This window comes from Chiloscyllium punctatum, chromosome 39, assembly GCF_047496795.1.
Source record: "Chiloscyllium punctatum isolate Juve2018m chromosome 39, sChiPun1.3, whole genome shotgun sequence".
Lineage (NCBI taxonomy): Eukaryota > Metazoa > Chordata > Chondrichthyes > Orectolobiformes > Hemiscylliidae > Chiloscyllium > Chiloscyllium punctatum.
This window is the reverse complement of record NC_092777.1, coordinates 21,683,794-21,706,574: the sequence shown is the minus strand read 5'-3', so window position 1 is coordinate 21,706,574 and position 22,781 is coordinate 21,683,794. Positions and strand designations below refer to the sequence as shown.

Here is a 22,781-nt window from a genome sequence, read left to right as displayed (position 1 = left end):
AGTGAATCAAAGGCTTTGGAAACAAAACAGGTTGATATATCATTGAATGGTGAAGCAAACTTTATTCGCTGAAAGGCCGACTTCTGCTCTTAGGATCTCATCATCACTACTCTCCTTAGTTAAAAATGGAAATTTGTTAACAATTTGCATATATTCAATTAAACTCAAAATGGGGAAAATGGAGTTTCCATTCATAATTTTGGAAATTGCCCACCAAAAACTAAAAATAAATGGAAATGGATCAATTCAGAAAGAAAAAGTATTTGGCTTCAGCAGTTAATTGTGAGCAGTTGGCAAAAGGAAATCCTTGCAGACAGATAATCAACACGCCCCACACAGCTCCTTGTAGCAAAACTCTTGCATGCGCTTACTGGCTGCGTCACAAACGACGCAGGGCTTTTGAGGTGTTGGGGGGGTGGGGGGAGTGAAGGGGCGGGGCCAATGATGCTTCGCGTCTCCTCCCACCCCAAACCACCTCGTACCGCGTTGACCGCTGGTCCGATTGTAGTTCACCAACCGGCCCGAGCCGCGCTTCCACCCAGGCTGAGGACTACACGTCCCAGAATGCAGCCCGGTCGGGTGGCCGCGCGCCTGCGCACCTCCCTGCGTCGGCCCGTGAGTATGTGTTGGTGCCGGCCGTCCCTCCCTCCCTCCCCTTTCCCATCTTGTTCCCTCACTCAGAAGTGACGCGAGGAAGGATGCATTCTTAATAGGGTTTTCCCGATTTTTTTCTGCGATTAGACGTTTGCTCGGGCCGCAAGACAGATTTTTTTTTGTGAAGAAGGATATATATATATGTTATATGAAATCTCCTTGACACACACACACGGGATCTCTGTGGCTGTTGGAAAGTGGAGCTGGAGGGGGTGGACAGCAGGGTTTCCATGGCTCCTTTGTCAGGGCTGCAGTGGTGGCGCCTCCAGGCACTCGGGCAGTTCCTAGTTTAAAATTATCTCTTCAGTTTTTTAAAATTCGTTTGGGGGGGGGGGGGGAAAAGTCGCCAAGCCTATAAATCTGTTTTATAAACTAACCTGTGGACCTTTTCCTGTGGAAACTAATCCTGTTTTATTTTTAAGTTTGAAATGAGATTAATTTATAATTTGTTTTAAGAATCGGAGAGTTTCAACTGTATCATCAAGTTTTTTTAAAAAAAATTTGTGTGTGTGTGTATGTATGTGCGTGTGTTTCCGGTGATGATATGTTGCTTGAAGGAAGACAGGAGGCAGATTTTAACCGGTTTTTGTTGAAGGCGCCGGCAGGGTTTGACTTCTTAAGTGTTTAAGAGATTTGTGTGTGTCGGGAGGGTTTTTTTCCTAAATCGTTTTGTGTGTACATATATATATATTTAAAAAAGAGGCGAGTGGCTGTGAGACCGAGTTGCTGCATTGCAGCCCCCCCCCCCCCTTTGGAATATTATCTGTACAATGGCGACTCCCAGCTACAGCAACAACTCCAGCAGCTCAGCTCAGCAGCAACAGAGTCAGCAGCAAAACACAACTACCTGCATGCAGGGTAAGCCGGCTCTGGTTGCAGTATCATTTTGTTAATCAATCCTGCATGATTGGAGATTTGCTTCTTGGCCGTTCTCTGCTTTTTTTTTAAAAGGAGTGTTCGCAGTGTGCCACACGTACAGCTTCTCGGACGAGGCCACCTCTTCATTGTGCATAGAGATGTGCAAGGTGTTGAGTGTATTTATGCAGTTGCATTTTCACTGTAGTTTTTAAAAACGCACCGTTTCTCACTCGCGAAATGAATTGTGTTGGGGTTGTTTTAAATTCTTCCAAATGTTCGCAGAACTGCAGGGAACTAACATGGAAGTGTGGGGTTTTCAGCTGTCAGTTTTAGGCTTCTATTCGTACGTTCAGCATTTCTCTTTTACTGTTAAGAAATAAATAATTGAATTTAAGTAATGTCGTATTGCGCACCTGAAACATTCCAAAGTGTTTAACATAGTGCATTACTTTGTAACGTTAATAAGGCTATTTATTATGGCACAGTGTGTAGTTCTGCAATGCCCCATTTCCTCCCTATCCTTACTGTGCCCCATTTCCTCCCCCCTCGTTACTGTGCAATACATTATAGTTCCATTAACATTAGAATATTTTAAACTCCTGACTTTTTACTCCAGCAATCATCAATTTTATAGTTATTTTTCTTGGCTTGCTGTAGTAAGAGTAATGGGTTCTGACTGAAATAAGAGCTTTAGTTAAACAGTTACATTTAGTTTATTAGTACCTATTTTACCTTATTTTTTCAGGTCTATATTTTCTTGCAGATGGCACAGTACTTAAGACTTTGGGACTTTACATAAAATTAAAGTTGTTTGTGTAATATATGGAGCATAATTAGTATTACAGGTTAATGATGAACTTGGAACATAATTTTAAGTGCTAAATCTGTTTGGAGAGTGACAAAAATTGTAATTGAAACCTGACTGGAATATGGTTGGCAAAATAATACTAAAGTAACTTGTTTTGGGGGCTATAGGTTATTCATTCAGTACTTAAAAGGATTTTAATAAGTCATTATTTAAGATTTGAATTTTCAGAGGTCCTTTTTGGTTAAAACAAATGCAAATATGTAAATTTGGGTGATATATTTGCTGCTAGCTGCAAAATTGTAAAGACAATTGCATTTGACACAATGTTACGATATATTTAGCAATGTTACCAAAGTAACACTGTATTCATTCATGTCATCTTTACTGTCTTCTCAGCCATATCGTGCTGTCACTTATAAAAATCAACGTCTAAACATTTATACAATTTGTATCTCTCAAGCAGTTTGCAAGGCTGTAATGTTTAACTTCGTTTGAGAGCTTGGGCTTTGTTGTGGTAACTTAATATTAGAACTAGCTTAAATCCTGGAGTCATTCAAGTATCACAGGAGGCCATTTGGCCCGTGGATTTTCAGCTGGCCTTCTGAGCAATCCAGTTAATCCCACTGCTTCACTCAAACCATGTAGCCTAGCAAGCTCATTTCTTTCACATCTTTGTCCAAGTTAGGTTATAGAGTCATAGATTATAGGGCACGGAAGTGGATAGTTCAGTCCGACTTGTCCATGCTGGCCATAATCTCCTGTCGCAGCCTACCCAGCTTCTTCTTTTAACTCAAACATTTCATACCCAGTAACACCCTGGTAAATCTCTTCTGAACTTGTGCCAGTTTAATAATATCCTTCCTATAATGGGATTAATTTATTTTGTTATTCACTCCAAGACGGTTGTCCATTCTTTTTATTCCACTATGAAGTTTACAAATTCTTTTCCTACCTTTCCCTTTGCCCCTTGTGAGGTGACTCTATACTCCAGGTCATAATTTAAGTATATGGTTAGCCTACTACTTCCACCTTGCCAATCTTTGCTGTAAATAATTAATGCACTTGAGCAACATTACTTTAAAAAAGGTAGCATCTACTTCTTTCACTATGGCTATATTTGGGACAACACAGTGAGTGAGGATTGCAACTGTCCATGTTATACCACATAATACTGGTGTTTGACTGTATTGTCACACCAGCACTCTTTCTGAAAATGTATACATGACAAAATGTATTGAACCTAACATTTTAGCATAGAAACATTGCTGTATAATTTGCACAAGAATTTAGCTCTATTATATAAAATGTAGGTGACTTTATTGTATTGATAACCCAGTTCATCAAGGAACTGCAAACATTCCCTTCCTTTCTGAACAAAATTGTGCAGTTGTAAGCTGAGGATAATAGATATTTCCAAAATGATGTGCATTTTTGTCTGCTATTGCATTATAGACATTGAGGTGCTTATTTTCTTTGACTTATAGTTTGTCAGCTTGGAGGCACTGAATCTTAATAGTTCAATATCTAATTTTATTGTCCATGGGTTGTGTTAACTAAAGTGTAATTCTAGGAAGAGTTTGTAGTGTTATCACTTTTGGATAATTTTATTTAATGTATCTTTGTTATATTTTAAAATTTATTAATTGGTTCCCTTACATAAACTTGTTTTCAGGCATGAGTTGCAGCACACAGTAGGTGATCAGCTTAGCAATAGAATCAATGAACTGGTTAATGTAAAGGCCATTTCATAATGAGACCATCATGGTTCTCTGGGCAAATTCATTAGTTAACACACTAGACTAGAGGAACATAGGTGGTAACTTTGTCTATATAAGTTGAATTAAGCAGAATGTTGAGTGCGGAGCAAGAATTCCATGTATTGACTCAAATTAGTTACACAGAAAAACAAATTAATGGTAAAGGTCCAGTATGTTGGTACTCTTGGACATGTCCTACTGTTGTAATAATGAAAGTTTCTTTTCCAACTGTTCACTTGCATGGTACATTAGGGCGTGTGATTATTCACGACTGTTTTCAATTGGCTTTTGTGTATCTATTAGCAGAATTGTGTACTGAGGTGTTTCTCATTTTTATTTACTTGCATTTATGTCAGAGCTCTTAAATTTTAACCGAAATCATAAAAAGTAAATTTGTTTTTTATTAAATAAAATAAATCATGAATAAAAAGCTATAAGAGCAACTGGGAAGCTGTCAAATTGTTGTAAAAGCCTAAGTGGTCCAATACTGCCCTCTTAGAGCTAAAATCTGGTTCTTAATTGGGTCTGGGCTCTAAATGACTTCCATCTTGCACTTATGTTTTCTCTTCACTACCTTCTGAAATTGCCTGTCAAGCTACTTGATTATGTCAAGTAATTGAAAAATATTGATTAGCCTACTTTGTCTTTTCACACCTTGTATACCTGCTGTGTGTATGTATCTACTTGTGGCAGTGCCAATGTTCTTGTGGAGGCTGAGCCACAGTTTCACTCTGCGCATCCTCAGTCATATGCTCAGCAAAGCTGCAATGCTAAATGGTCTAGATTTAGGTGTTGACCTTGGAACAGTGCACAACTGTTTTCTGAATTAGAGTTTTGAACTCTGATTCCACTAGAGATGTGAGCAGATTCATTCATTGAGGCTTCAGTGCAGTATGGAGGGAATGCTGTGTTATTGGAGGTTCTGTTATTTTGGATGTTTATCTGAAGCCCAGCCTACCCCGTTTGGATGGATGGAAAAGATCTGGAAAAATTACTTTGGGAAGTCTTGAGGTGCTGTATAAATGCACGTTATTTCTTTCTAACAGGTCTAGCAGTTCAGAATTGGGCAACCATCGGATACTGTGCACTACCAGCAGCAACAGAATTGTAATACAATGCTATCTATTATTTCGCTTCTCCATTACCATCAAGCCAGGTGACCAAGCTGAACCCCCATCAACATCTTGGGATTTCAATAAGAAATGTAGAGGAGCATGATGGATCCAACAGTTGTACATGGCAATCAGATTAACCTGGTGAGGCTACACCACAGGATTGCATGCATGCACCCTCTGCTGCATGCTGTTGATGGATAGGAAACAATAACTATCTGATCAAAGCTCTACAGTACAGTTGTATGCAGTAGAGAATTAAAGAACTAATGAGAACAGGAGGATGCATGAACATTCTACTGTCAGTCTTGGCAAAAGATGAAGTTGAAGCATTTGCAGTAATATCAGCTCGAAGTGCTAAGTAACGATGCTGCACTACCTGCTGACGCCTTCACAGATATCAGTCTTCAGCCAATTGGTTCATTTTGCATGATGTCAAGAAATGGTTCAGTTTCCTGATTATACCCTGGCTATATTGCTGAAGGTTTGGGTTTCATAATTTGTTGAAACTCTCACCAAACTGTTCCCCTGCTGCAATACCGGCATCTCCTTGGCAAATTATTGCATTGCCAAGATGGGTTCTTTACACAATAGGTAGGAAAAATCCAATGTGACAACTTGCTATCAAATCCACCTACTGTCTGTTATCAACTGAATGACGGAAGGAATTATCAACTTTGTTACAGAGTGGTGCTTTTCACTAAAACTGCTCATTGCCCATTTTGAGTTCTGATAGGACCATCTGGCTCCAATTGTGATTTTTATTTTAAAACCTTGATAAATGTGCTAAATTCTAGAGGTGAGTGACTACCTTTGACTTCAATGCCATATTTTATTAGAGATGACATTGAGAAGCGTTGTAAATCTGAAATTGGGAGAGTAGGTAGGTGAAAGTTCTCTTGTGGTTGGAGTTTACTTGGTAAAAGGTAGGTATCTGTGACTGTGTAAAAGGCTGTAATTTAGTTTTGTCGTCATTGCTGTTGGAGTTGCATGGGCTAACATTCTTGGCCCAAATATCAACCACAATATCATATTTTTCCCAATATAATGTCAAAATTGGGCTGTTTGGTGATTAGAGTTCTGTTCCATTTGCAGTCTGTTCTGTCCATCAATTTTTAATCTGTAGTGAATCCAGGGTTGTAGGGCAAAGGCATGAAAGTGGAGTTGGGAATTATCCAATCAGCCATGATCTCGCTGAATGGTGGAACAGACTCAATGGGCTGATTGGCCTGCTTCTCCTATGATTTATGGTTATCTGGAACATGTTTTGGACAGCATCCATCCTTAGGTTGAGTATCAAATCAAATTCATGTTACGCCAATATCAGGCAATGATTCATGATCATCACATCCCTTGCCATCACTAAGTTGCAATTCGTTATTGATCAAGAAGTCAATTAAACTAGCCAATCAAATGTAGTAATGAGAACCAATCAATGTTGCAATGAGCACCACATTTGACTCACCACATTTCCACCTAACAAGTGAGGAACGAGATTGAATTGTTTCCACTCGGCTACAGGTATGCAGGTATAACAACACTCCAATCCAATGCCATCTAAGACAAATCAGCCTGCTGCCTATCACCTTCAAAGTTCTACCCCTTCCAATGCTGTGCATCTGTGCAGCAAATTCATCAATCAGATTTTTTTTCAGTGGCATCTCTGAAATATGTGACTTTCACTCCTTGGCAGAACAATGACAGCAGGTGAATAGAAACATTGCTATAAAGTAACAGATTTAGACATATTTCACTCTTTATTGTTTTGTTCTGGTCAAACTCCTATTATTAGTCCACGGAGTCACTTCATACATAAATTGCAGCAATTCAAGGCTACCCGTATTTGTTCATCACCAGCTTGAGCTGTGGGTTAAATGTTGAGCTTCCCAATGAACCCCATATCAAAACAATGAGTTTAAAACTACTGTATAAGTGGAACTGAAATGTAATTGTGACAATATTTGTCTAAGACTTATGTGCAGCATGTTATGTTTCTGTGTAATAGCTGTGAGAACTGGCAACACTGATTTAGTAAATGAGTCTGTAATAGTTTTCTTATTCTGTGTGGTGGCAGAGGTGATCTATAAATATAGCATTTTGTCTGTTGTACTGAAGTATAGATGGTACAGTGGCTCAGTGGTTAGCACAGCTGCCTCACAGTGCCAGAGACCTAGTTTGATACCAGCCTCTGGCAACTGTCTGCGTGGAGTTTATACATTCTCCCCATATCTGCGTGGGTTTCCTCTGGGTGCTCCGGTTTCCTCCCACAGTCCAAAATGTGCAAGTTAGGTGGTTTGGTTGTGCTGAAATTGCCCATAGTGTCTATGGATGTGTAGGTGAGGTGGGTTAGTCATGGGAAATGCAAAGTTACAAGGATAGGGTCAGGGACTAGTCTCAGTGTGTTGCTCTTTGGAAGGTCGGTGTGTACTCAATGGGCTGAATAGCCTGCTTCCACACTGTAGGGGATCTATTGATGCACATACTTTGTACAAGTTTTAAGTAGCACATTTGACTTTCTTGATTTGTTTGTTCACAGTCTGCAGTAAAGATTAGTAATTTTCAATATGGAATTGCAGCATGGTGTGTAGTATACTGTTTTACCAAATACATTGTGCAGGGTGTTTTTAAAGTAGTTGCATCAAGAAAGTACACTCAAGTCTTAGAAAAGAGAAGGTCGATGTCACCCTGTTGGAAGAAACTTATCTAGATGATAAGGAGCATTTAAAGTTAAGCAGCAAGGGTTCAGCCGAGTGTTCTTCTCATCTTTTAATTCTAAGAGCAGTGGAGTGGTTATACTCATTCAGAAGAATCTCCATTTCAGCCATTAGACCGGGTTAAGGATGATTATGGGTGGGGTATGGTCCTCAAAGCTCTAACACGTGAGCAAGAGAATGGCATTTTGAATATTTATTGTCCCCTGGCACACTTCCTTAAGTTTTTAACTGATGCATTTTCAAGGTTGATGGCCCTTGGAGTGCGCCTCACGATTATAGGGAGACTTCAATCATCATTTGAATCCTGATGGGGACAGGGTGCCCAGGGGTCTCCCAGGCACCACCTCACAATCCAAATAACTGGTGGACATATGTGGGGAATTGGGTTTGGTGGATGTGTGGCAAAGCCTTCACCCTGAGGGTAGGAACTTCTCCTTTATCTCCAACCCGCACAAATGCCACATAAGGATTGATGTGTTTTTTGCTCCACTGGTTTTTTTGGATTCGGCACTGTCGAAAATTAGGAACATAGCCATTCTGGTTATGCGGCTGTGTATTTAGAGGTTAAGGTCGGAGGTAGTGGGGCAGGTTTGCAGCACTGGCGCATGGATCCTTTTCTCCTGAAGTACAGTAAGTTTATTGAGTACTTTTTGCGTGAGTTGAAAACTTTCTGGAATATTAATTTGGGTATGGCCAGTGACCCATCTGTACTCCGAGACACTGCCATACCTCCTATGCAAGGGGTATAATTATCTCTCACTTCCGGCTCACTGAGCAACAGAGGGAAAAGCAGCAGCTTATGCTTGAGGCTCAGTTGAAGGCAGCCAAGATTGCATATTTTGACAGGCCATCTGTGACCAAGCTACAGCAGATCACAGCTCTCCAGGCTGCTCTGAATTCCACGCTCACCCAGACAGCGAAGAGAAAGATCTCCTTCGCAGAGAAAGGCTATTCGAGTATGATGATAAGCTGCATAGATACTTGGCATATCTGGCCAGGAAGAAGAGTGTGCCCCCAATTTATCACCTCCCTTATAAAGGGTGCTGGTGGTCACAGGGATGTTTTCTACACTTAAGCATTTTTATTTCTCCTGCCTTTGATCAATTATGCCAGACTAATTTTGTTCACTTGCTTGAGAAGCTAAAACAGGACTTTCAGCATTGGGAAGTTCTACCAATATCTGGGTTGGGTCACATAGATCTTGTTAAATGAATGTTCTTCCTCGCTTATTATATTCCATGTGCATCTCCCTCTGTTGCCCTGGCTGACGTTGCAGAGACTTAACGGTTGGCTCGGTTCTTTCATCTGGCGTCGCAGGCAACCTCTTATTAAGCTTGCTAAATTGCACCTTCCACACGGAATGGTTGTTTTGGGGGGAACGGTGGGTAGAATTTCCATTTTTCAAGGGATATCAAATAAGTTCCCTATTATCGTATGTGAATGAATAGGCTTGTCAAGATCTGAGGTCAATATGGCTGGACATTAAGGCCTCCCAGGCAAAATGTCCCCTTTATTAATTTGTTGTCTATGGACAAGATGAGGACTGTCATGGAGAATTGTAGAAAAATTGTCATTAACACGGTCAAAATGTGGAGAATGATGCGACAAAGCAAGGACAACTTGTACAAAACCTGCCTTTTTACTCCTATAGTAGGAATGCCAAGATTTCGGCCAGGATCGGTGGATTCTGGCTTTAGGCTATGAGATATGTCTGGGAGACTTATCTGATGTGGAGGTCATGATGTCTTTCGATCAGTTGAGTCTTATATATGAATTGTCCAGTCGGGACCTCTTTCATTATTTTCATTATATTCATTAAAAAATTAAATTAGATTAGATTCCCTACAACGTAGAAGCAGACCCTTCGGCCCTCTGAAGAGCAACCCACCCAGGCCCATTCCCCTACGTTTACCCCTGACTAATGCACCGAACATTACGGGCAATTTAGCATGGCCAATTCACCCATCCTACACATCTTTGGACTCTGGGAGGAAACCGGACTACCCGGAGAAAACCCACGCAGACACGGGGCGAATGTGCAAATTCCACACAGACAGTTGACCAAGGTGGGAATTGAACCCGCTGTGAGGCAGCAGTGCTAACCACTGAGCCACCGTGCCGCACTATTGGTTAATCTCTGTAATTCTGATGTGGAGAGGAGAGTACTTTGGTCTACAGGTATTCTCTTTACTCGTATGCTGTACTATTTACTGGGAGGTGGTGCCTTGAAAGACATTGAATGACTCTATGGGATCTGAGCTGAAGAATTACAAGCTGAGATCTCGTTAGAGGTATGGGACGACATTTGGGAGAATGTGAGAAAGATTTTGATCTGGAATAAAATACAACCTATGAACCTGAAGGTTCTCCACAGGGCCTATTTGACCCCAGAGCAGCTCGCAAAATCTTTTTTAAAAAAAGGAACATCTCTAGTGTGCTCCAAATGTAAAATAGGTATTGGTTATCCCACCCATTGCTTGTGGTCATGCCACAAGCTTTGCAGGTATTGGCGTGCTATAGCTAATCTTTTGGACAGATCTTGGGAACTGAAGTCAAGGTAGATGGGGTATCCCTCCTCTTGGGCCTGCTGAATCTGCCTTCTTTTAGATGAGCATGGGGAAAACCTGTTTACTATTCTTCCATATTGTACAAGGGAGAACATTCTGATGACCTGGATCTTGGAAAATCCCCTGGCCCCTGTCGGGATGGTGCAGGGGGAACATGTCCCCCTAGACCACCTCACAAGAATGGTTCACCAGAATATGGAACTCTTTTTTAGCAAGACATGGTGACCCTTTTTGAACTACATAGACGCAGACTTGTCGGCTGTATTGATAGAGCCTTTGTATAGCCATGAGGACTGGGTGCCCGGAGAGGAAGAATCCCAAATAAATACGGGTATGCTGAGGGATGCTCCCAGTGATGGAATTTTCCGTGGGGTTGCACTGAGTGGTTTAATTTAACGTTATTTTATTTTTTTCTTTGATTTCTTTTGTAGAGTAGTAGTTAGTTTATTGGTACGTTATAAGATTGTGATACCATTTTATAATTTTGTAAATTATTTATTCTAATTTTATGAAAAATAAAAATCACTTTAAATTAAAGTTGCATAACGTTTTAGAACTTGGATCACATCGGATTCATACTTCATGGTTTTTAGATCGCCAAGGGAGTCTGTGATTATAAGGGGATAGACAGGAAAGTAGAAGCCACAATCAGATCATCCATGATCTTATCAAATTGTGGAATAGGCTAAATGATCTATTTCTGCTCCTTGGGTGTAATGCTTGAGTTTTTTTGTATGAAATCTATAGGTTAAAGTACAATTTATGCAGTTGTCATTACCATACATCCAAGCTTAATATGATTGCCATCCTTTTCGAAGTATTGCACAAGTATTTTTCAACCATTCACCTTTCTTCAGTTATTATTAACCATTTAAGAATGCAGGCAGAAGTGGATCGTATGAGACTTCGATCCTGTTCTGCCATTCAATATAATCTAACTCTAGCTCCTACTTCTCATATCCTGTGATTTCCCCACGAGATCAAAAATTCAGCCCAAACTTGAACAAAAATTCAATGTTTGTGGTCTCATTCCCCAGCCAGTGAAAATAAGCTCTTGATATCTATTCTTGCAAATGCCTTCAGAATCTTGTAGATTTCATTTGAGGATCTCATCTCCCTTCCCACCTCTCCTAATTTTCAAAATTCCAGAGAGTAAAAGCCCACTTGACCTAACCCCTCATATGAGGGCAACCCCCTCGTTTCAAGGATCAATCTAGTGAGCCTTTGCACTACCTCCAAGACAATATGTTGTTCCTTTTGATATGGAGACAAAAACTCCACATGTACTTGAGTTTCAGCCTTGGCGCATCACGAACGTTATAAATCATACTCTTTTTTTTTCATTTTTTTAAAATTGGATGAGAGCATTACTACTGAGGTCATAACTAATTATTGACAGATGACATTGAACCATTGACTTGAACTCCTGCTAAGTTCTCTTCTCTTTCTCCTGAGGTTCTTGCACACTTGATGCAACTGCAAAACACCAACTTCTGAGAATAACAACATTTTATTAAGCACAGTACAATACAAACTTTGGATAAACCATGAACACTCTTTGCCATGCTTGCAAGTTGTGTCCAGGGGTCTCTCTCTAGATGAACCTTTAACACATCTCGCAGGCTTACAGGGTCATGGCAAAAGCTCTCCCTGAACAAAGGGAACAGTCCTTCCTTTATACAAAATCTTTACACCACAGTTAGTAATGCCCACAAGACAATCCCCAGTCATTCCCTCAGTCTCATGCCACTCAAGATACAATGCAGTGACCACCTCCCCTCCAGAAACAGTGTAATGCAAATCATCCCATAATGTTCAAATCTGTTGCACATCATTTTTTATTTTGTAACTATAGGGGTGTAGTCAAATTCCAACTGGAATGTTCTTATTGATTTCTGGATGAAAATGTAAATTGACCCTGAATGGCAAGGAAATGGCCACGTAAACCTCCCACATTCCACCTATAAGACAAAGACACACCACCTTACACCTGGAGCAATCAATTTTTTGCAGGTCAGAAGAGCAAATTAACTCTTTAATATCACACTGCAATTCAACAGTTGTAGGTGCGCCAATTGTATTTTTAGGGAGGGAGTGCCACATGTTTTGTTTCACCCAAGAATATGAAGAAATGACTATACAAAAACTATTTACAATTTCCTTTGGATTTACCCAATGACATTAATAACTAAAGTATTAAAGGATTTGTATTCATAAATATTATGTGTTTAGTCTGTCTTGTATTTGTACTAACTTCATTGTGAGTTTATTGGAAGCAAATCTGAAAATGCATTTTAAATCTAACGTCTGTTAACTTTTTTCATTATTAAGACTTTTTTTAATTGGAATGAGCGGTAGTCCAGTGCTTATGTTACAACAACTAATAATCGAGATCTGACATTTAATACAAATCCCACCATGGCACATGGAGTTCAAGCTCTTTTTTTTAAATGCTGACTATAGTACAAGTGAATGTGAAGTACTGGAATAATTGTAAGTACACGATTGGTTCCCCAATATCGATTGGGGAAGGAAATCTCTGTTCTAGATGGTGATTTCTATTTCACAACAAAATGTTTGAACCTCTGAGGTGGAAATGAGAAATTCTAAAAAATTCACTGATACGTATAGTCAGTCTATAGGCCACCATATAATATCACATTGGGGCAGACAATAGACAAAGAAGTAACTAATACCTGTTACTACTTTGGCAATAATCTACATGTCGCTTGGTCAAACCAACTCAGTTAGGGTAGCCCTGAAGAGGAGTTTATTGAATGTATCTGTGATTGGTTCCATTACATACTGTTCAAGAAAACTATGAGATGAGATTCCCTACGTATGGAAACAGGCCCTTCGGTCCAACAAGTTCACACTGACCCTCCAAAGAGTAACCCACCCTATATTTACCCCTGGCTAATGCACCTAACACTATGGGGAATTTAGCATGGCCAATTCACCTGACCTGCACATCTTTTGGATTGTGGGAGGAAACCGGAGAACCTGGAGGAAAGCCATGCAGATACTGGGAGAATTGTGCAAATTCCACACAGATAGTTGCCCAAGGTGGGAATCGAACCTGGGTCCCTGGCGCTGAGGTAGCAGTGCTCACCACTGAGCCACCATGCTGCCCCCATGACTAAGTTGGCAGCTATCCTAGATCTGGTCCTGTGTAATGAGACAGGAATAACTAATAATGTCATAGTTAGGGGTCCTCTTGGAGCGATCATGGTTGAATTTAGAATATAGATGGAAAGTGTGAAAATAAAATCCAATACCAGGGTTCTGTGCTTAAACAAGGGAGACTACAATAGGATGAGGGAGGAGTTGGCTAAAGTAGACTGTAAGCAAACACTTTACGTTGGGACCGTTGACCAACAGTGGAGGACTTTCAAAGCAATTTTTCAAAGTGCTCCACTAAAGTATGTACCACTGAAAATGAAGTTTCGTCGGAAAAGGGGTAATCTGCCATGGATGCCTAAGGAAATAAGGGAGGCTATCAAATTGAGGCATAAAAAGTGGTCAAGATCAGTGGGAAAGCTTTAAAGGTCAACAACCACAAAAAGATCCATGAGGAAAAGTAAGATTGAGAAAAAAGTAGCTCAATATAAAGACAGAAAACGTTTCTTATAAATAAAACAAAGAGTGGCTAAAGTAAATATTGGTCCTTTAGCGGATGAGAAGCGAGGTTTAGTAATGGGATATGAGGAAATGGCCGAGGCATTAAATGGGTATTTCATGTCAGTCTTCACAGTGGAGGATACGAATAACATGCCAGTAATTGACAGATGACGGTAGGTGAGGACCTGAAAACAAATATCACAGAAAAGGTAGTGTTAAGCAGGGTAATGAAACAAAGGGTAGACCAGTCTCCTGCCCCTGATGGAATTCATGCCAGGATACTAAGAGTTGGCAGGAGAAATAACAAATGCACTTGTAATTTTCCCAAATTCACTGGACTCTGGCGCAGTTCTAGCATGTTGGAAAACAGCAGATGTGATGTTACTATTTAATAAGGGAGGTAGACAAAAGGTGGGGAATTATAAACTGGTTAGTTTAACCTCTGCAGTGGGGAAAATACTGGAGTCTGTTATCAAGGAAGAAATAACAAAGTATTTGGATAGGAATTGTCCTGTTGGGCAGACACAGCATGGCTTCATAAAGAGCAGGTTATGCTCAAATAATGTTTTGGAATTCTATGAAGATGTTATGAACGCAGTGGACAACAGGGACCCAGTAGATGTGGTGTATCTAGATTTCCAAAAGGCATTTAACAAGGTGCCACACAAGTCTGCTGTATAAGATAAAAAGATGCAAGGTGTTATGGGTAATCTATTAGCATGGATAGAGGCTTGGTTGACCAACAAGAAGCAAAGAGTGGGAATAAATGGTGTTCTGGTTGGCAATCAATGACAAGTGGTGTACCTCAGGTACCAGTGTTGGAAACACACTTTGTAACAATTTACATAGATGATTTGGAATTGGGGACCACGTGTAGTGTGTCAAAGTTTACAGATGACTGTAAGATGAATGATAGAGCAGTGTGTGCGGAGGATTGTGAAGCTATGCAAAGGGACATAGTTTGAGCGTGCAAAAGTCTGGCAAACGGAGTATAACGTTAATAAATATGAAGTCATCCATTTCAGTCGGAATAACAGTAATAAGACTTGAATGGTAAGAAATTGCAGTATGCTGCTGTATAGAGTGAGCTGAGTGTTCTTGTGCATGAATCTCCAGAAGGTTGGTCTACAGGTGTAACAGATAATTAAGAAGACAAATTTAATTTTGTCCTTCATTACTAAAGGGATTGAGTTCAAAAGCAGAGAGGTTATGTTGCAACTGTATTGGGTGCTGGTGAGGACACACCTGGAATACTGCATGTGGTTTTTGGTCTCCTTACTTAGGATGTACTGGTCCTAGAAGGGTACAGAGGATGTTCACTAGGTTGATTCTGGAGTTGAATTGTGAGGAGAGACTGAGGAGCACAGGATTATGTTTGTTGAAATTTAGAAGAATGAGGAGGAATCTTGTAGGAGCACATGACATTATGAAGGGAATAGCTAAGATAGAGGTCGAGAGGATGTTTCTACTGGTGGATGAAACTAGGACAAGACTGCATAGCCTCAAAATTAGGGGGAGCAGATTTAGGACTGAATTGAGAAGGAACTTCTTCACTCAGAAGGTTGTGAATCTATGGAATTCCCTGCCCAGTGAAGTGGTTGAGGCTTCCTCAATAAATGTTTTTAAAGCTGGGTTAAATTTTTGAACGGTAAAGGAATTGAGGGTTATGATGAGAGGAGACGGTAGTTGAGCTGAGGCCACAAAAAGGTGAGCTATGATCTTACCAAATGGCGGCACAGGCTCAAAGGGCCGGATGGCGTACTCCTACTCCTCATTTTTGTTTTAAGTGGCCCGTTTCAAGCCGTTAGAAGGTGGTCTGCTAACACTTTTCAGGGCAATGATAGTAAATAATTAGGTTTACCGGTAATACCAAGTTCCAGAAATTGAACTAGAAGGCCTCTGTCCTTTGTTCAACAGTGGTGTCAGATAAAATCCATTTGTAACCTGGTCTCCAATATTATGTTGCTTGGTCTTATTCGAAGACTTGTAACGTCAACAATTCATTGTCCACGTACTTTGTCTGCTAAATAACATTTTATTGTTAGAAATTCACAAATATGTCTAAGTACAAATAAACAGGTTCCTTCCTTCATTTGTACAATCAGTACAATTTATCTGCTGGGCTTTGTCCTCTGGATACACCCTCCTCCTTTCTTCCCTTTCATTCAGTCCTCCAGCTTTTCATGGCTACATTTGCATTCCAAATGTATGGAATTCTGGTTATAACAATGTTCTTAGATATGAACCTAATTCTATAAAAGTGTGTTAAGTCTCTAGAGCCATTACACAGCTAGTGTTTCAATCCATTCATGAATGCTATCGCTTGCCTTTGTTTCATCAGCCGCCTTGGTAGGTACGTATGTGCAAGTGATTCTCTGCGGAAATGTTTAAAGTAGAAAGCAGACAGAAGGGATTGATTGGGAGAAGAGAGATGCAGATTTGGTTATCTGTTTGGGAGGGAACAACAAAGGGTCTGGTTGGGGTGAGTAGAAGGACAGAAGGAGGAAAGGAGATTGAGAGCAGACTTGTTGCTGGAAGGATATATTGGGCTCTTCTGTAGAGAATAGAGTGTGTGTTGCTGGAAAAACACAGCAGGTCAGGCAACATCCAAGGAGCAGGAAAATCGACGTTTCTGGCAAAAGCCTTTCATTAGGAAAGAATAGCATTTTTGCAGGAGGCAGGGTTAGAGGAGGTGTAATCCAGGTAGCTGTGGAGTCGGTGGGTTTGTAGAAAATATCAGCGTTGTCAGTCACCGTTGATGAAGATGGAGAGATCTAGGAAGGAGAAGGAAGTGTCAGAGAGTGTCCAGGGGAATTTAAGGTCAGGGTGGAATGTGTTGGTGAAGTTGATGAACTGTTTGCCCACCTCAGGGGAGCATGAGGTGGCGCCGATGCAGTCATCAGTGTAGTGGAGGAAAAGGTGGGGAGTGGTACCGGTGTAACTGCGGAAGATAGAATGTTCCATGTAGCTGACGAAGAGACAGGCATAGCTGGGGCTCATGCGAGTGACCATGGCTATCCCTTTTGTCTTGAGGAGGTAGGAGGATTCGAAGAAGAAATTGAGGACAAGGACCAGTTCAGCCAAACAAATTAGGGTCATTGGAAGGGTACTGGTGGGGATGTTGGGAGAGGAAGAAATGGAGGGCTTGGAGGCCCTGGTCATGGCGGATGGAGGTGTACAGGGACTGGATGTCCATGGTGAAAATGAGGCGTTGGGGGCCCGGGAAACAGAAGTCTTGGAAGAGGTGAAGGGTGTGGGTGGTGTCCTGAACGTTTGTGGGGAGTTCTTGGACCAGAGGTATAGGACAGTATTGAGGTAGGTGGAGATGAGTTTGGGTGGGGCAGGAGCAGGCTGAGACAGTAGTTTGGCCAGAGTATTCAGGCTTGTGGATCTTGAAGAGGAGGTAGAACCTGATGGTGCGTGTTCCCGAACTGAGGTTGGAAGCTGTGTAGAATTGTCTACTGTTATTTGGGCTTTGTGGGATTGCTTCATAAAATTGTGTAATTTCTTCTGAGCATAATCTTACAGCAAAATTAGTGTCTGTGCAATTTTAATTATCTCCTTTTGAGTTGTTCTGTTTCTTGTTTCTATTCCTCTTTGCTTGACTTTACGCTGCATGATAGCACAAGTGTCTAATATTTTACCAAAATTTCACTTACTGTTGAATTATGAAGTGTCTTCAGCTATTTGTTTGAATGTTTACTCGGCCTTGTTGTGAAAGAAAGCAAAGGAATTTGAGACAGATATGCATAGCTTTCATATGTCAGAATATACACATTCTATTTTACAGACTCTGTAACTGGCAAGTGCACCAAGATTGAATTACAGCTTTGTATTTCCCAGCAATTGTAAATGTAAATTTAGCTTGTGTACATGCCCCAGTTAATAAGATTACTTGTAATTCCAAAGTGCCTTGTTTAACACAAATTGTGATAGCAGTCATTTCAGTTAAATCCAGTATGCTGTCAGGTAGCGCACCCAGTTTCTTTACATCTGAATTGTAAGTATTCAGTCATGGTAGTTGAATTATCCTGTCTGTATTTCTGTAGTTTCTTTTATTACTATGTAATTTATTACTACTTGCAAATAATTGACCTGGAATGTCATGAGGCAAATTTTCTCGAGGCTTTGTTATTTTTATACTTTGTATCTTCCCATTCATGATTCCCACTTCACTTCAGTCTTTATTTCTCAGCTATAAATGTATTTTCAAACACCAAAATGTTTAGTCTTTGTCTTTCTACTGACGACAGTATTTCTACAGATGTTGACTGCCTCCCTGTCTTCACTTATGTCTTTGCCCCAGTAAGTCCTTTATGGTCTTCTGTGCTGTTCAGTCCTTTTGATATGCCCTTCATCTTTGCTGCCTTAGGTTCAAGAGGTGCAGATTCAAGTGCATTTGTTACTTGACTGCTTTGGTATTCTATTGCCTATCCACAATACATGCAATATAGCTTTCTCTGCCAAAACTGGCCACTCTCTTCAGAATTGCTCTGAGTGTGAAGGCAATTATTGCTATTGTTAATACATGTTTCTATTCTGAATTATTCTGTTTATCCTTCTCTAATGCTCCTTCCATCCTACCTTTATAGTTTTAAAGTTCATTGCTGGTCTTCAAACATTTTGTTGTTCAACAGCTGTTAAATTTTCCCCTCTTTTTAATATTCTGTTGCATGAAATGCTTTTGACATTGCAGTAAACCATTTTTGTGGAGATTGCTTCTGTTTATTTCTATCATGGGAAGTCTGTGCAGTAGTGAATGGGGTTTTCATATACAGAGATATAATATTCGTGTCTATTCGCCACTTCCACAGACTTTAGCTATGGAAGGGTTCCATGAGTGTTGGCAGCTTACCCTAATGGCGAAAGTGAAGACTGCAGATGCTGGAGATTAGAGTCAAGAGTGTGGTGCTGAAAAACCACAGCAGGTCAGGCCCTTCATCAGAAATGAGGAGTGGTTAGTGGGGAAAGACCATGTATGCAAAGGGATGGAAACTTCATGAAATATGTGCAGTTTGATCTGTATTGCAGTTATATAATATATTGGGTGGGGGTGTGGTGGAATTTTTTGAAGGGCTTTTCCCTGAAACATCAGTTCTCCTGCTTCTCTGATGTTGTCTGACCAGCTGTGCTTTTCCAACACCACAGACTTGACCTTGCCTTGATGGCCAATTTTCCCACCCAAATGTTATATAACACACCAAGTTTGATACTGCAATCCAGATCAAACTTTACATAGTTCATGAAATTTCCATCCCTTAGTGGACGTTGACCCTGTGTAGCGGTTGATCAAGCTTCAACCTGTTTTCTTTCCATTCAATGAGGGAAAGACTGACTAGATTCAGATATGGTATTGTTATAAATGTATTAATTCTTTCAAACTTTTCCTTCTCTAACTTCCAATGTAAATTTTTTTAAAAAATATTTGAAAATGGGTTATTAATTCACTGTCTGTGAATATTTTCCCTGGTCTACTCAGGCTGTGAATCTTTGCAAATCTCTACCGTAGAGGGCTGCGTTAGGTCAGTTTGATATGTATAAAGTAGAGGTTGACTTAAGTTTTTGATCAATGGCATAAAGGACAATGGAGGATAGTATGGTTAAAAGGTATTGTTAAATCAGCCAAGATCAGATTAAATGGGTTATGTCCTTAAGTGTGAAATCCTGGAGCATCTCTACAGCCTTTGAACTTCAGCTAGGGAAATAGGCCAGTTAGAGGCTAGGCATTCATCCGACTCTATGAAATAGGATGATCTTCCTTTTGTTCACTTTACTAATTTACACCTCAAAATTTTGGAGGTCATTCAGTATTTTGTTCTCTCGAGGTAATTTTGTAAACAAGATTGCCATGGCTTCTTGAACTTGTCTGTCACACGTAATTGAAGGTTTTTGCAGTGCCATCCACATTGGCACAGACCATAATAGTGGCCAGTTCCTTGCTTCACCTAATGATCATAAGGCAAGTGTACATGGTCCAACTCATCCGGAGTTACCAGTCTGGAACTTCAATCAAAGCAAACTCCTATTGGATTCCCATTCCACCAGCGAGAATGGCTAAAAACTTCATTTCTTGGGTTAGGATGTGGAATGCCATACCTGGGAGTGTGGTGCAGACAAACCTCTGGTGGTTTTGGATTATGCAAATTTGACTCTCAATTTTACAGTATTATGAACAGGAAGGATAATAGAAAATTGGAGTGGGCATAAACTGATGAACATGTGGCAAGTGAAATTTATTGCAGAGAAGTGTGAAATGATATGTTCTGGTAGAACAAATTGGGAAAGGCAATATGAAGTCTGCAATTGTAAGTAAATGTAGGGGCAGAGACCTGAGGCATATCTGCACAAATTGTTGAAGCTGGCAGAGTAGGTTAAAGAAGTGGTTTAAAAGGCAATAAACTCTTTGGATTATAGATAGAGGCATAGTGGACAAAGGCAAGGAAGTTATCAAGAACTTTTATTTTTACACAACACTGGTTCAGCTTCACCTGTAGTATCATGTCCAGTCTGGACGACACTTTTTTAAGGAGGATATACAGTAAAGGTTTACAAGAGTGGTTCTAGGAATGAGAGGGACTGTTCTTGCGTGCATAGATTGTTCAGTAGCTAAGATGTTTTCATTAAAAATTGAAGGGATATTTGATTTTTGTACAAGATCATGAGGTGGGGATTGTGGGATGGATGATCTCGAGTAAACAGTGAGTAAGTGTTCCTTTCACAGCACTACCGGACACCAATGTAATGATCAGCAATAGAACCAAAGACAACGTGAAATAATCTTTGTTATGCATCAAGTGGTTAGGGTGTGGAATTAAAGCAAAATACTGGGAATCTGAAATAAAAACTGAAAAATATTGGAAAAACATCATGGGCTCACATCTGTGGAGATTGACTCTTCAGAACTTGATGAGGATCTGGAATGCCATATCTCAGATTGATGCAAACAAATTCAGTGATGGATTTCAAGAAGGAAACTTGATAAATACCTGAAGAGATTTATATCATCTGACTTATTTTTGTTCCCATTTCTGCTCTGTCCTTTACTGCGAAGTCATCCATTTTGGTAAGAATAACAGTAAAATGGACTATTACTTGAATGGTTAAAAAATGCAGTATGCTGCAGTGTAGAGGGATTTACATGTCCTTGTGCATGAATCTCAGAAGGCTGGTCTGTGGGTGCAACAGGTAATCAAGAAAGCAAGTGGAATTTTGCCCTTCATTGCTAAAAGGGTTGAGTTTAAAAGCAAGGAGGTTATGTTATAGCTGTATAGGGTGCTGGTGAGGCCACGCCTGGAATACTGTGTACAGTTTTGGTCTCCTTACTTGAGAAAGGATATACTGGCACTAGAAGGGTGCAGAGGAGGTTCGTTAGGTTGATTTCTGGAGTTGAGGGGGTTGGTTTGAGCAGAGACTGAGGAGACAGGGATTATAAACTATGGAATTTAGAATGAGAGAGGATCTTATAGAAGCATAGAAAATTATGAAAGAAATAGCTAAGATACAGGTAGAGTGGATGTTTCCATTGTCGAATGAAACTCTGACAAGAGGGCATAGCCTCAAAATTAGGGAGTGCAGATTTAGGACTGAATTGAAAACAACTTCACCCAGAGGGCTGTGAATCTCTGGAATTCCCTCTAGCAAGTTTTGAAAAGATTTGTAGCTCTGGTTGAGGTTCTGGATGTAGGTTTGCTCGCTGAGCTGGAAGGTTCGATTTTCAGACATTTCGTCACCATACTAGGTAACATCTTCACTGAGCCTCTGAATGAAGCACTGGTGGTGTAGCCTGCTTTCTATTTATATATTTGAATTTCCTTTGGTTGGTGATGTCGTTTCCTGTGACATCATTTTCTATGGCAATGTCATTGCCTGTTCTTTTTCTCAGGGGATGGTAAATGGCATCCAAATCCATGTGTTTATTAATAGAGTTCCAGTTGGAATGCCATGCTTCTAGAGTTCTCGTGCATCTATCTGTTTGGCTCATCCTAGGATGGGTGTGTTGTCCCAGTCAAAGTGGTGTCCTTCCTCATCCATATGTAAGGATACTGGTGAGAGTTGGTCATGTCATTTTTGTGGCTTGTTGGTGCTCATGTATCCTGGTGGCTAGTTTTCTGCTTGTTTGTCCGATGTAGTGTTTGTTACAGTTCTTGCAAGGTACTTTTGTAAATGACATGAGTTTTGCTTGTTAGCTGTATAGGGTCTTTCAAGTTCATTAGCTGGTGGGTTTGTGGGCTATAATGATGCCAAGGGGTCTGAGTAGTCTAGCACTCATTTCCAAGATGTCTTTGTAGGGGAGAGTGGCTAGGGTTTCTGGACGTGTTTTGTCTGCTTGTTTGGGTTTGTTGCTCAGAAATTGGTGGACTGTGTTCATTGGGTACCCATTCTTTTTGAAAACACTATAGGTGATTTTTCTCAGCTGTGTAGTTTCTGTGCTGCAGTGTGTGGTGGCTCATTGAAATAATGTTATAATGCAGCTTTGTTTGTGGATGTTGGGATGATTGCTACTGTAATTCAATATTTGATTTGTATGTGTTGTTTTCCTGTAGATGCTGTTTTGAAGTTCCCCATTGGCTGTTTGCTGTACTGCAACATCTAGGAATGGCAGTTTGTTGTTGTTTTTCCTCCTCTTTTAGTGAATTTTATGTCATTAGGGGTATTATTGGTGGTCTTGAAGCTTTCCTCTAATTTGTTTC

At 40.4% G+C, this 22,781-nt stretch overlaps 1 protein-coding gene across 4 annotated transcripts in view; it reads left to right on the top strand.

Annotated features, from left to right (window-relative positions):
- Nucleotides 1-642: 642 nt before the first annotated feature.
- Nucleotides 643-22,781, top strand: part of map2k4a (mitogen-activated protein kinase kinase 4a) — a 176,067-nt gene continuing 153,928 nt past the window's right edge. For 2 of the 4 annotated variants that reach the window (XM_072558300.1, XM_072558298.1), the window contains exon 1: nt 643-1,512. In XM_072558300.1, the coding sequence (XP_072414401.1) occupies nt 1,425-1,512 (88 nt within the window). In that variant the 5' untranslated portion in view covers nt 643-1,424. The remainder of the gene's footprint in view (nt 1,513-22,781) is intronic. The other 2 variants (XM_072558301.1, XM_072558299.1) reach the window with 1 other exon arrangement.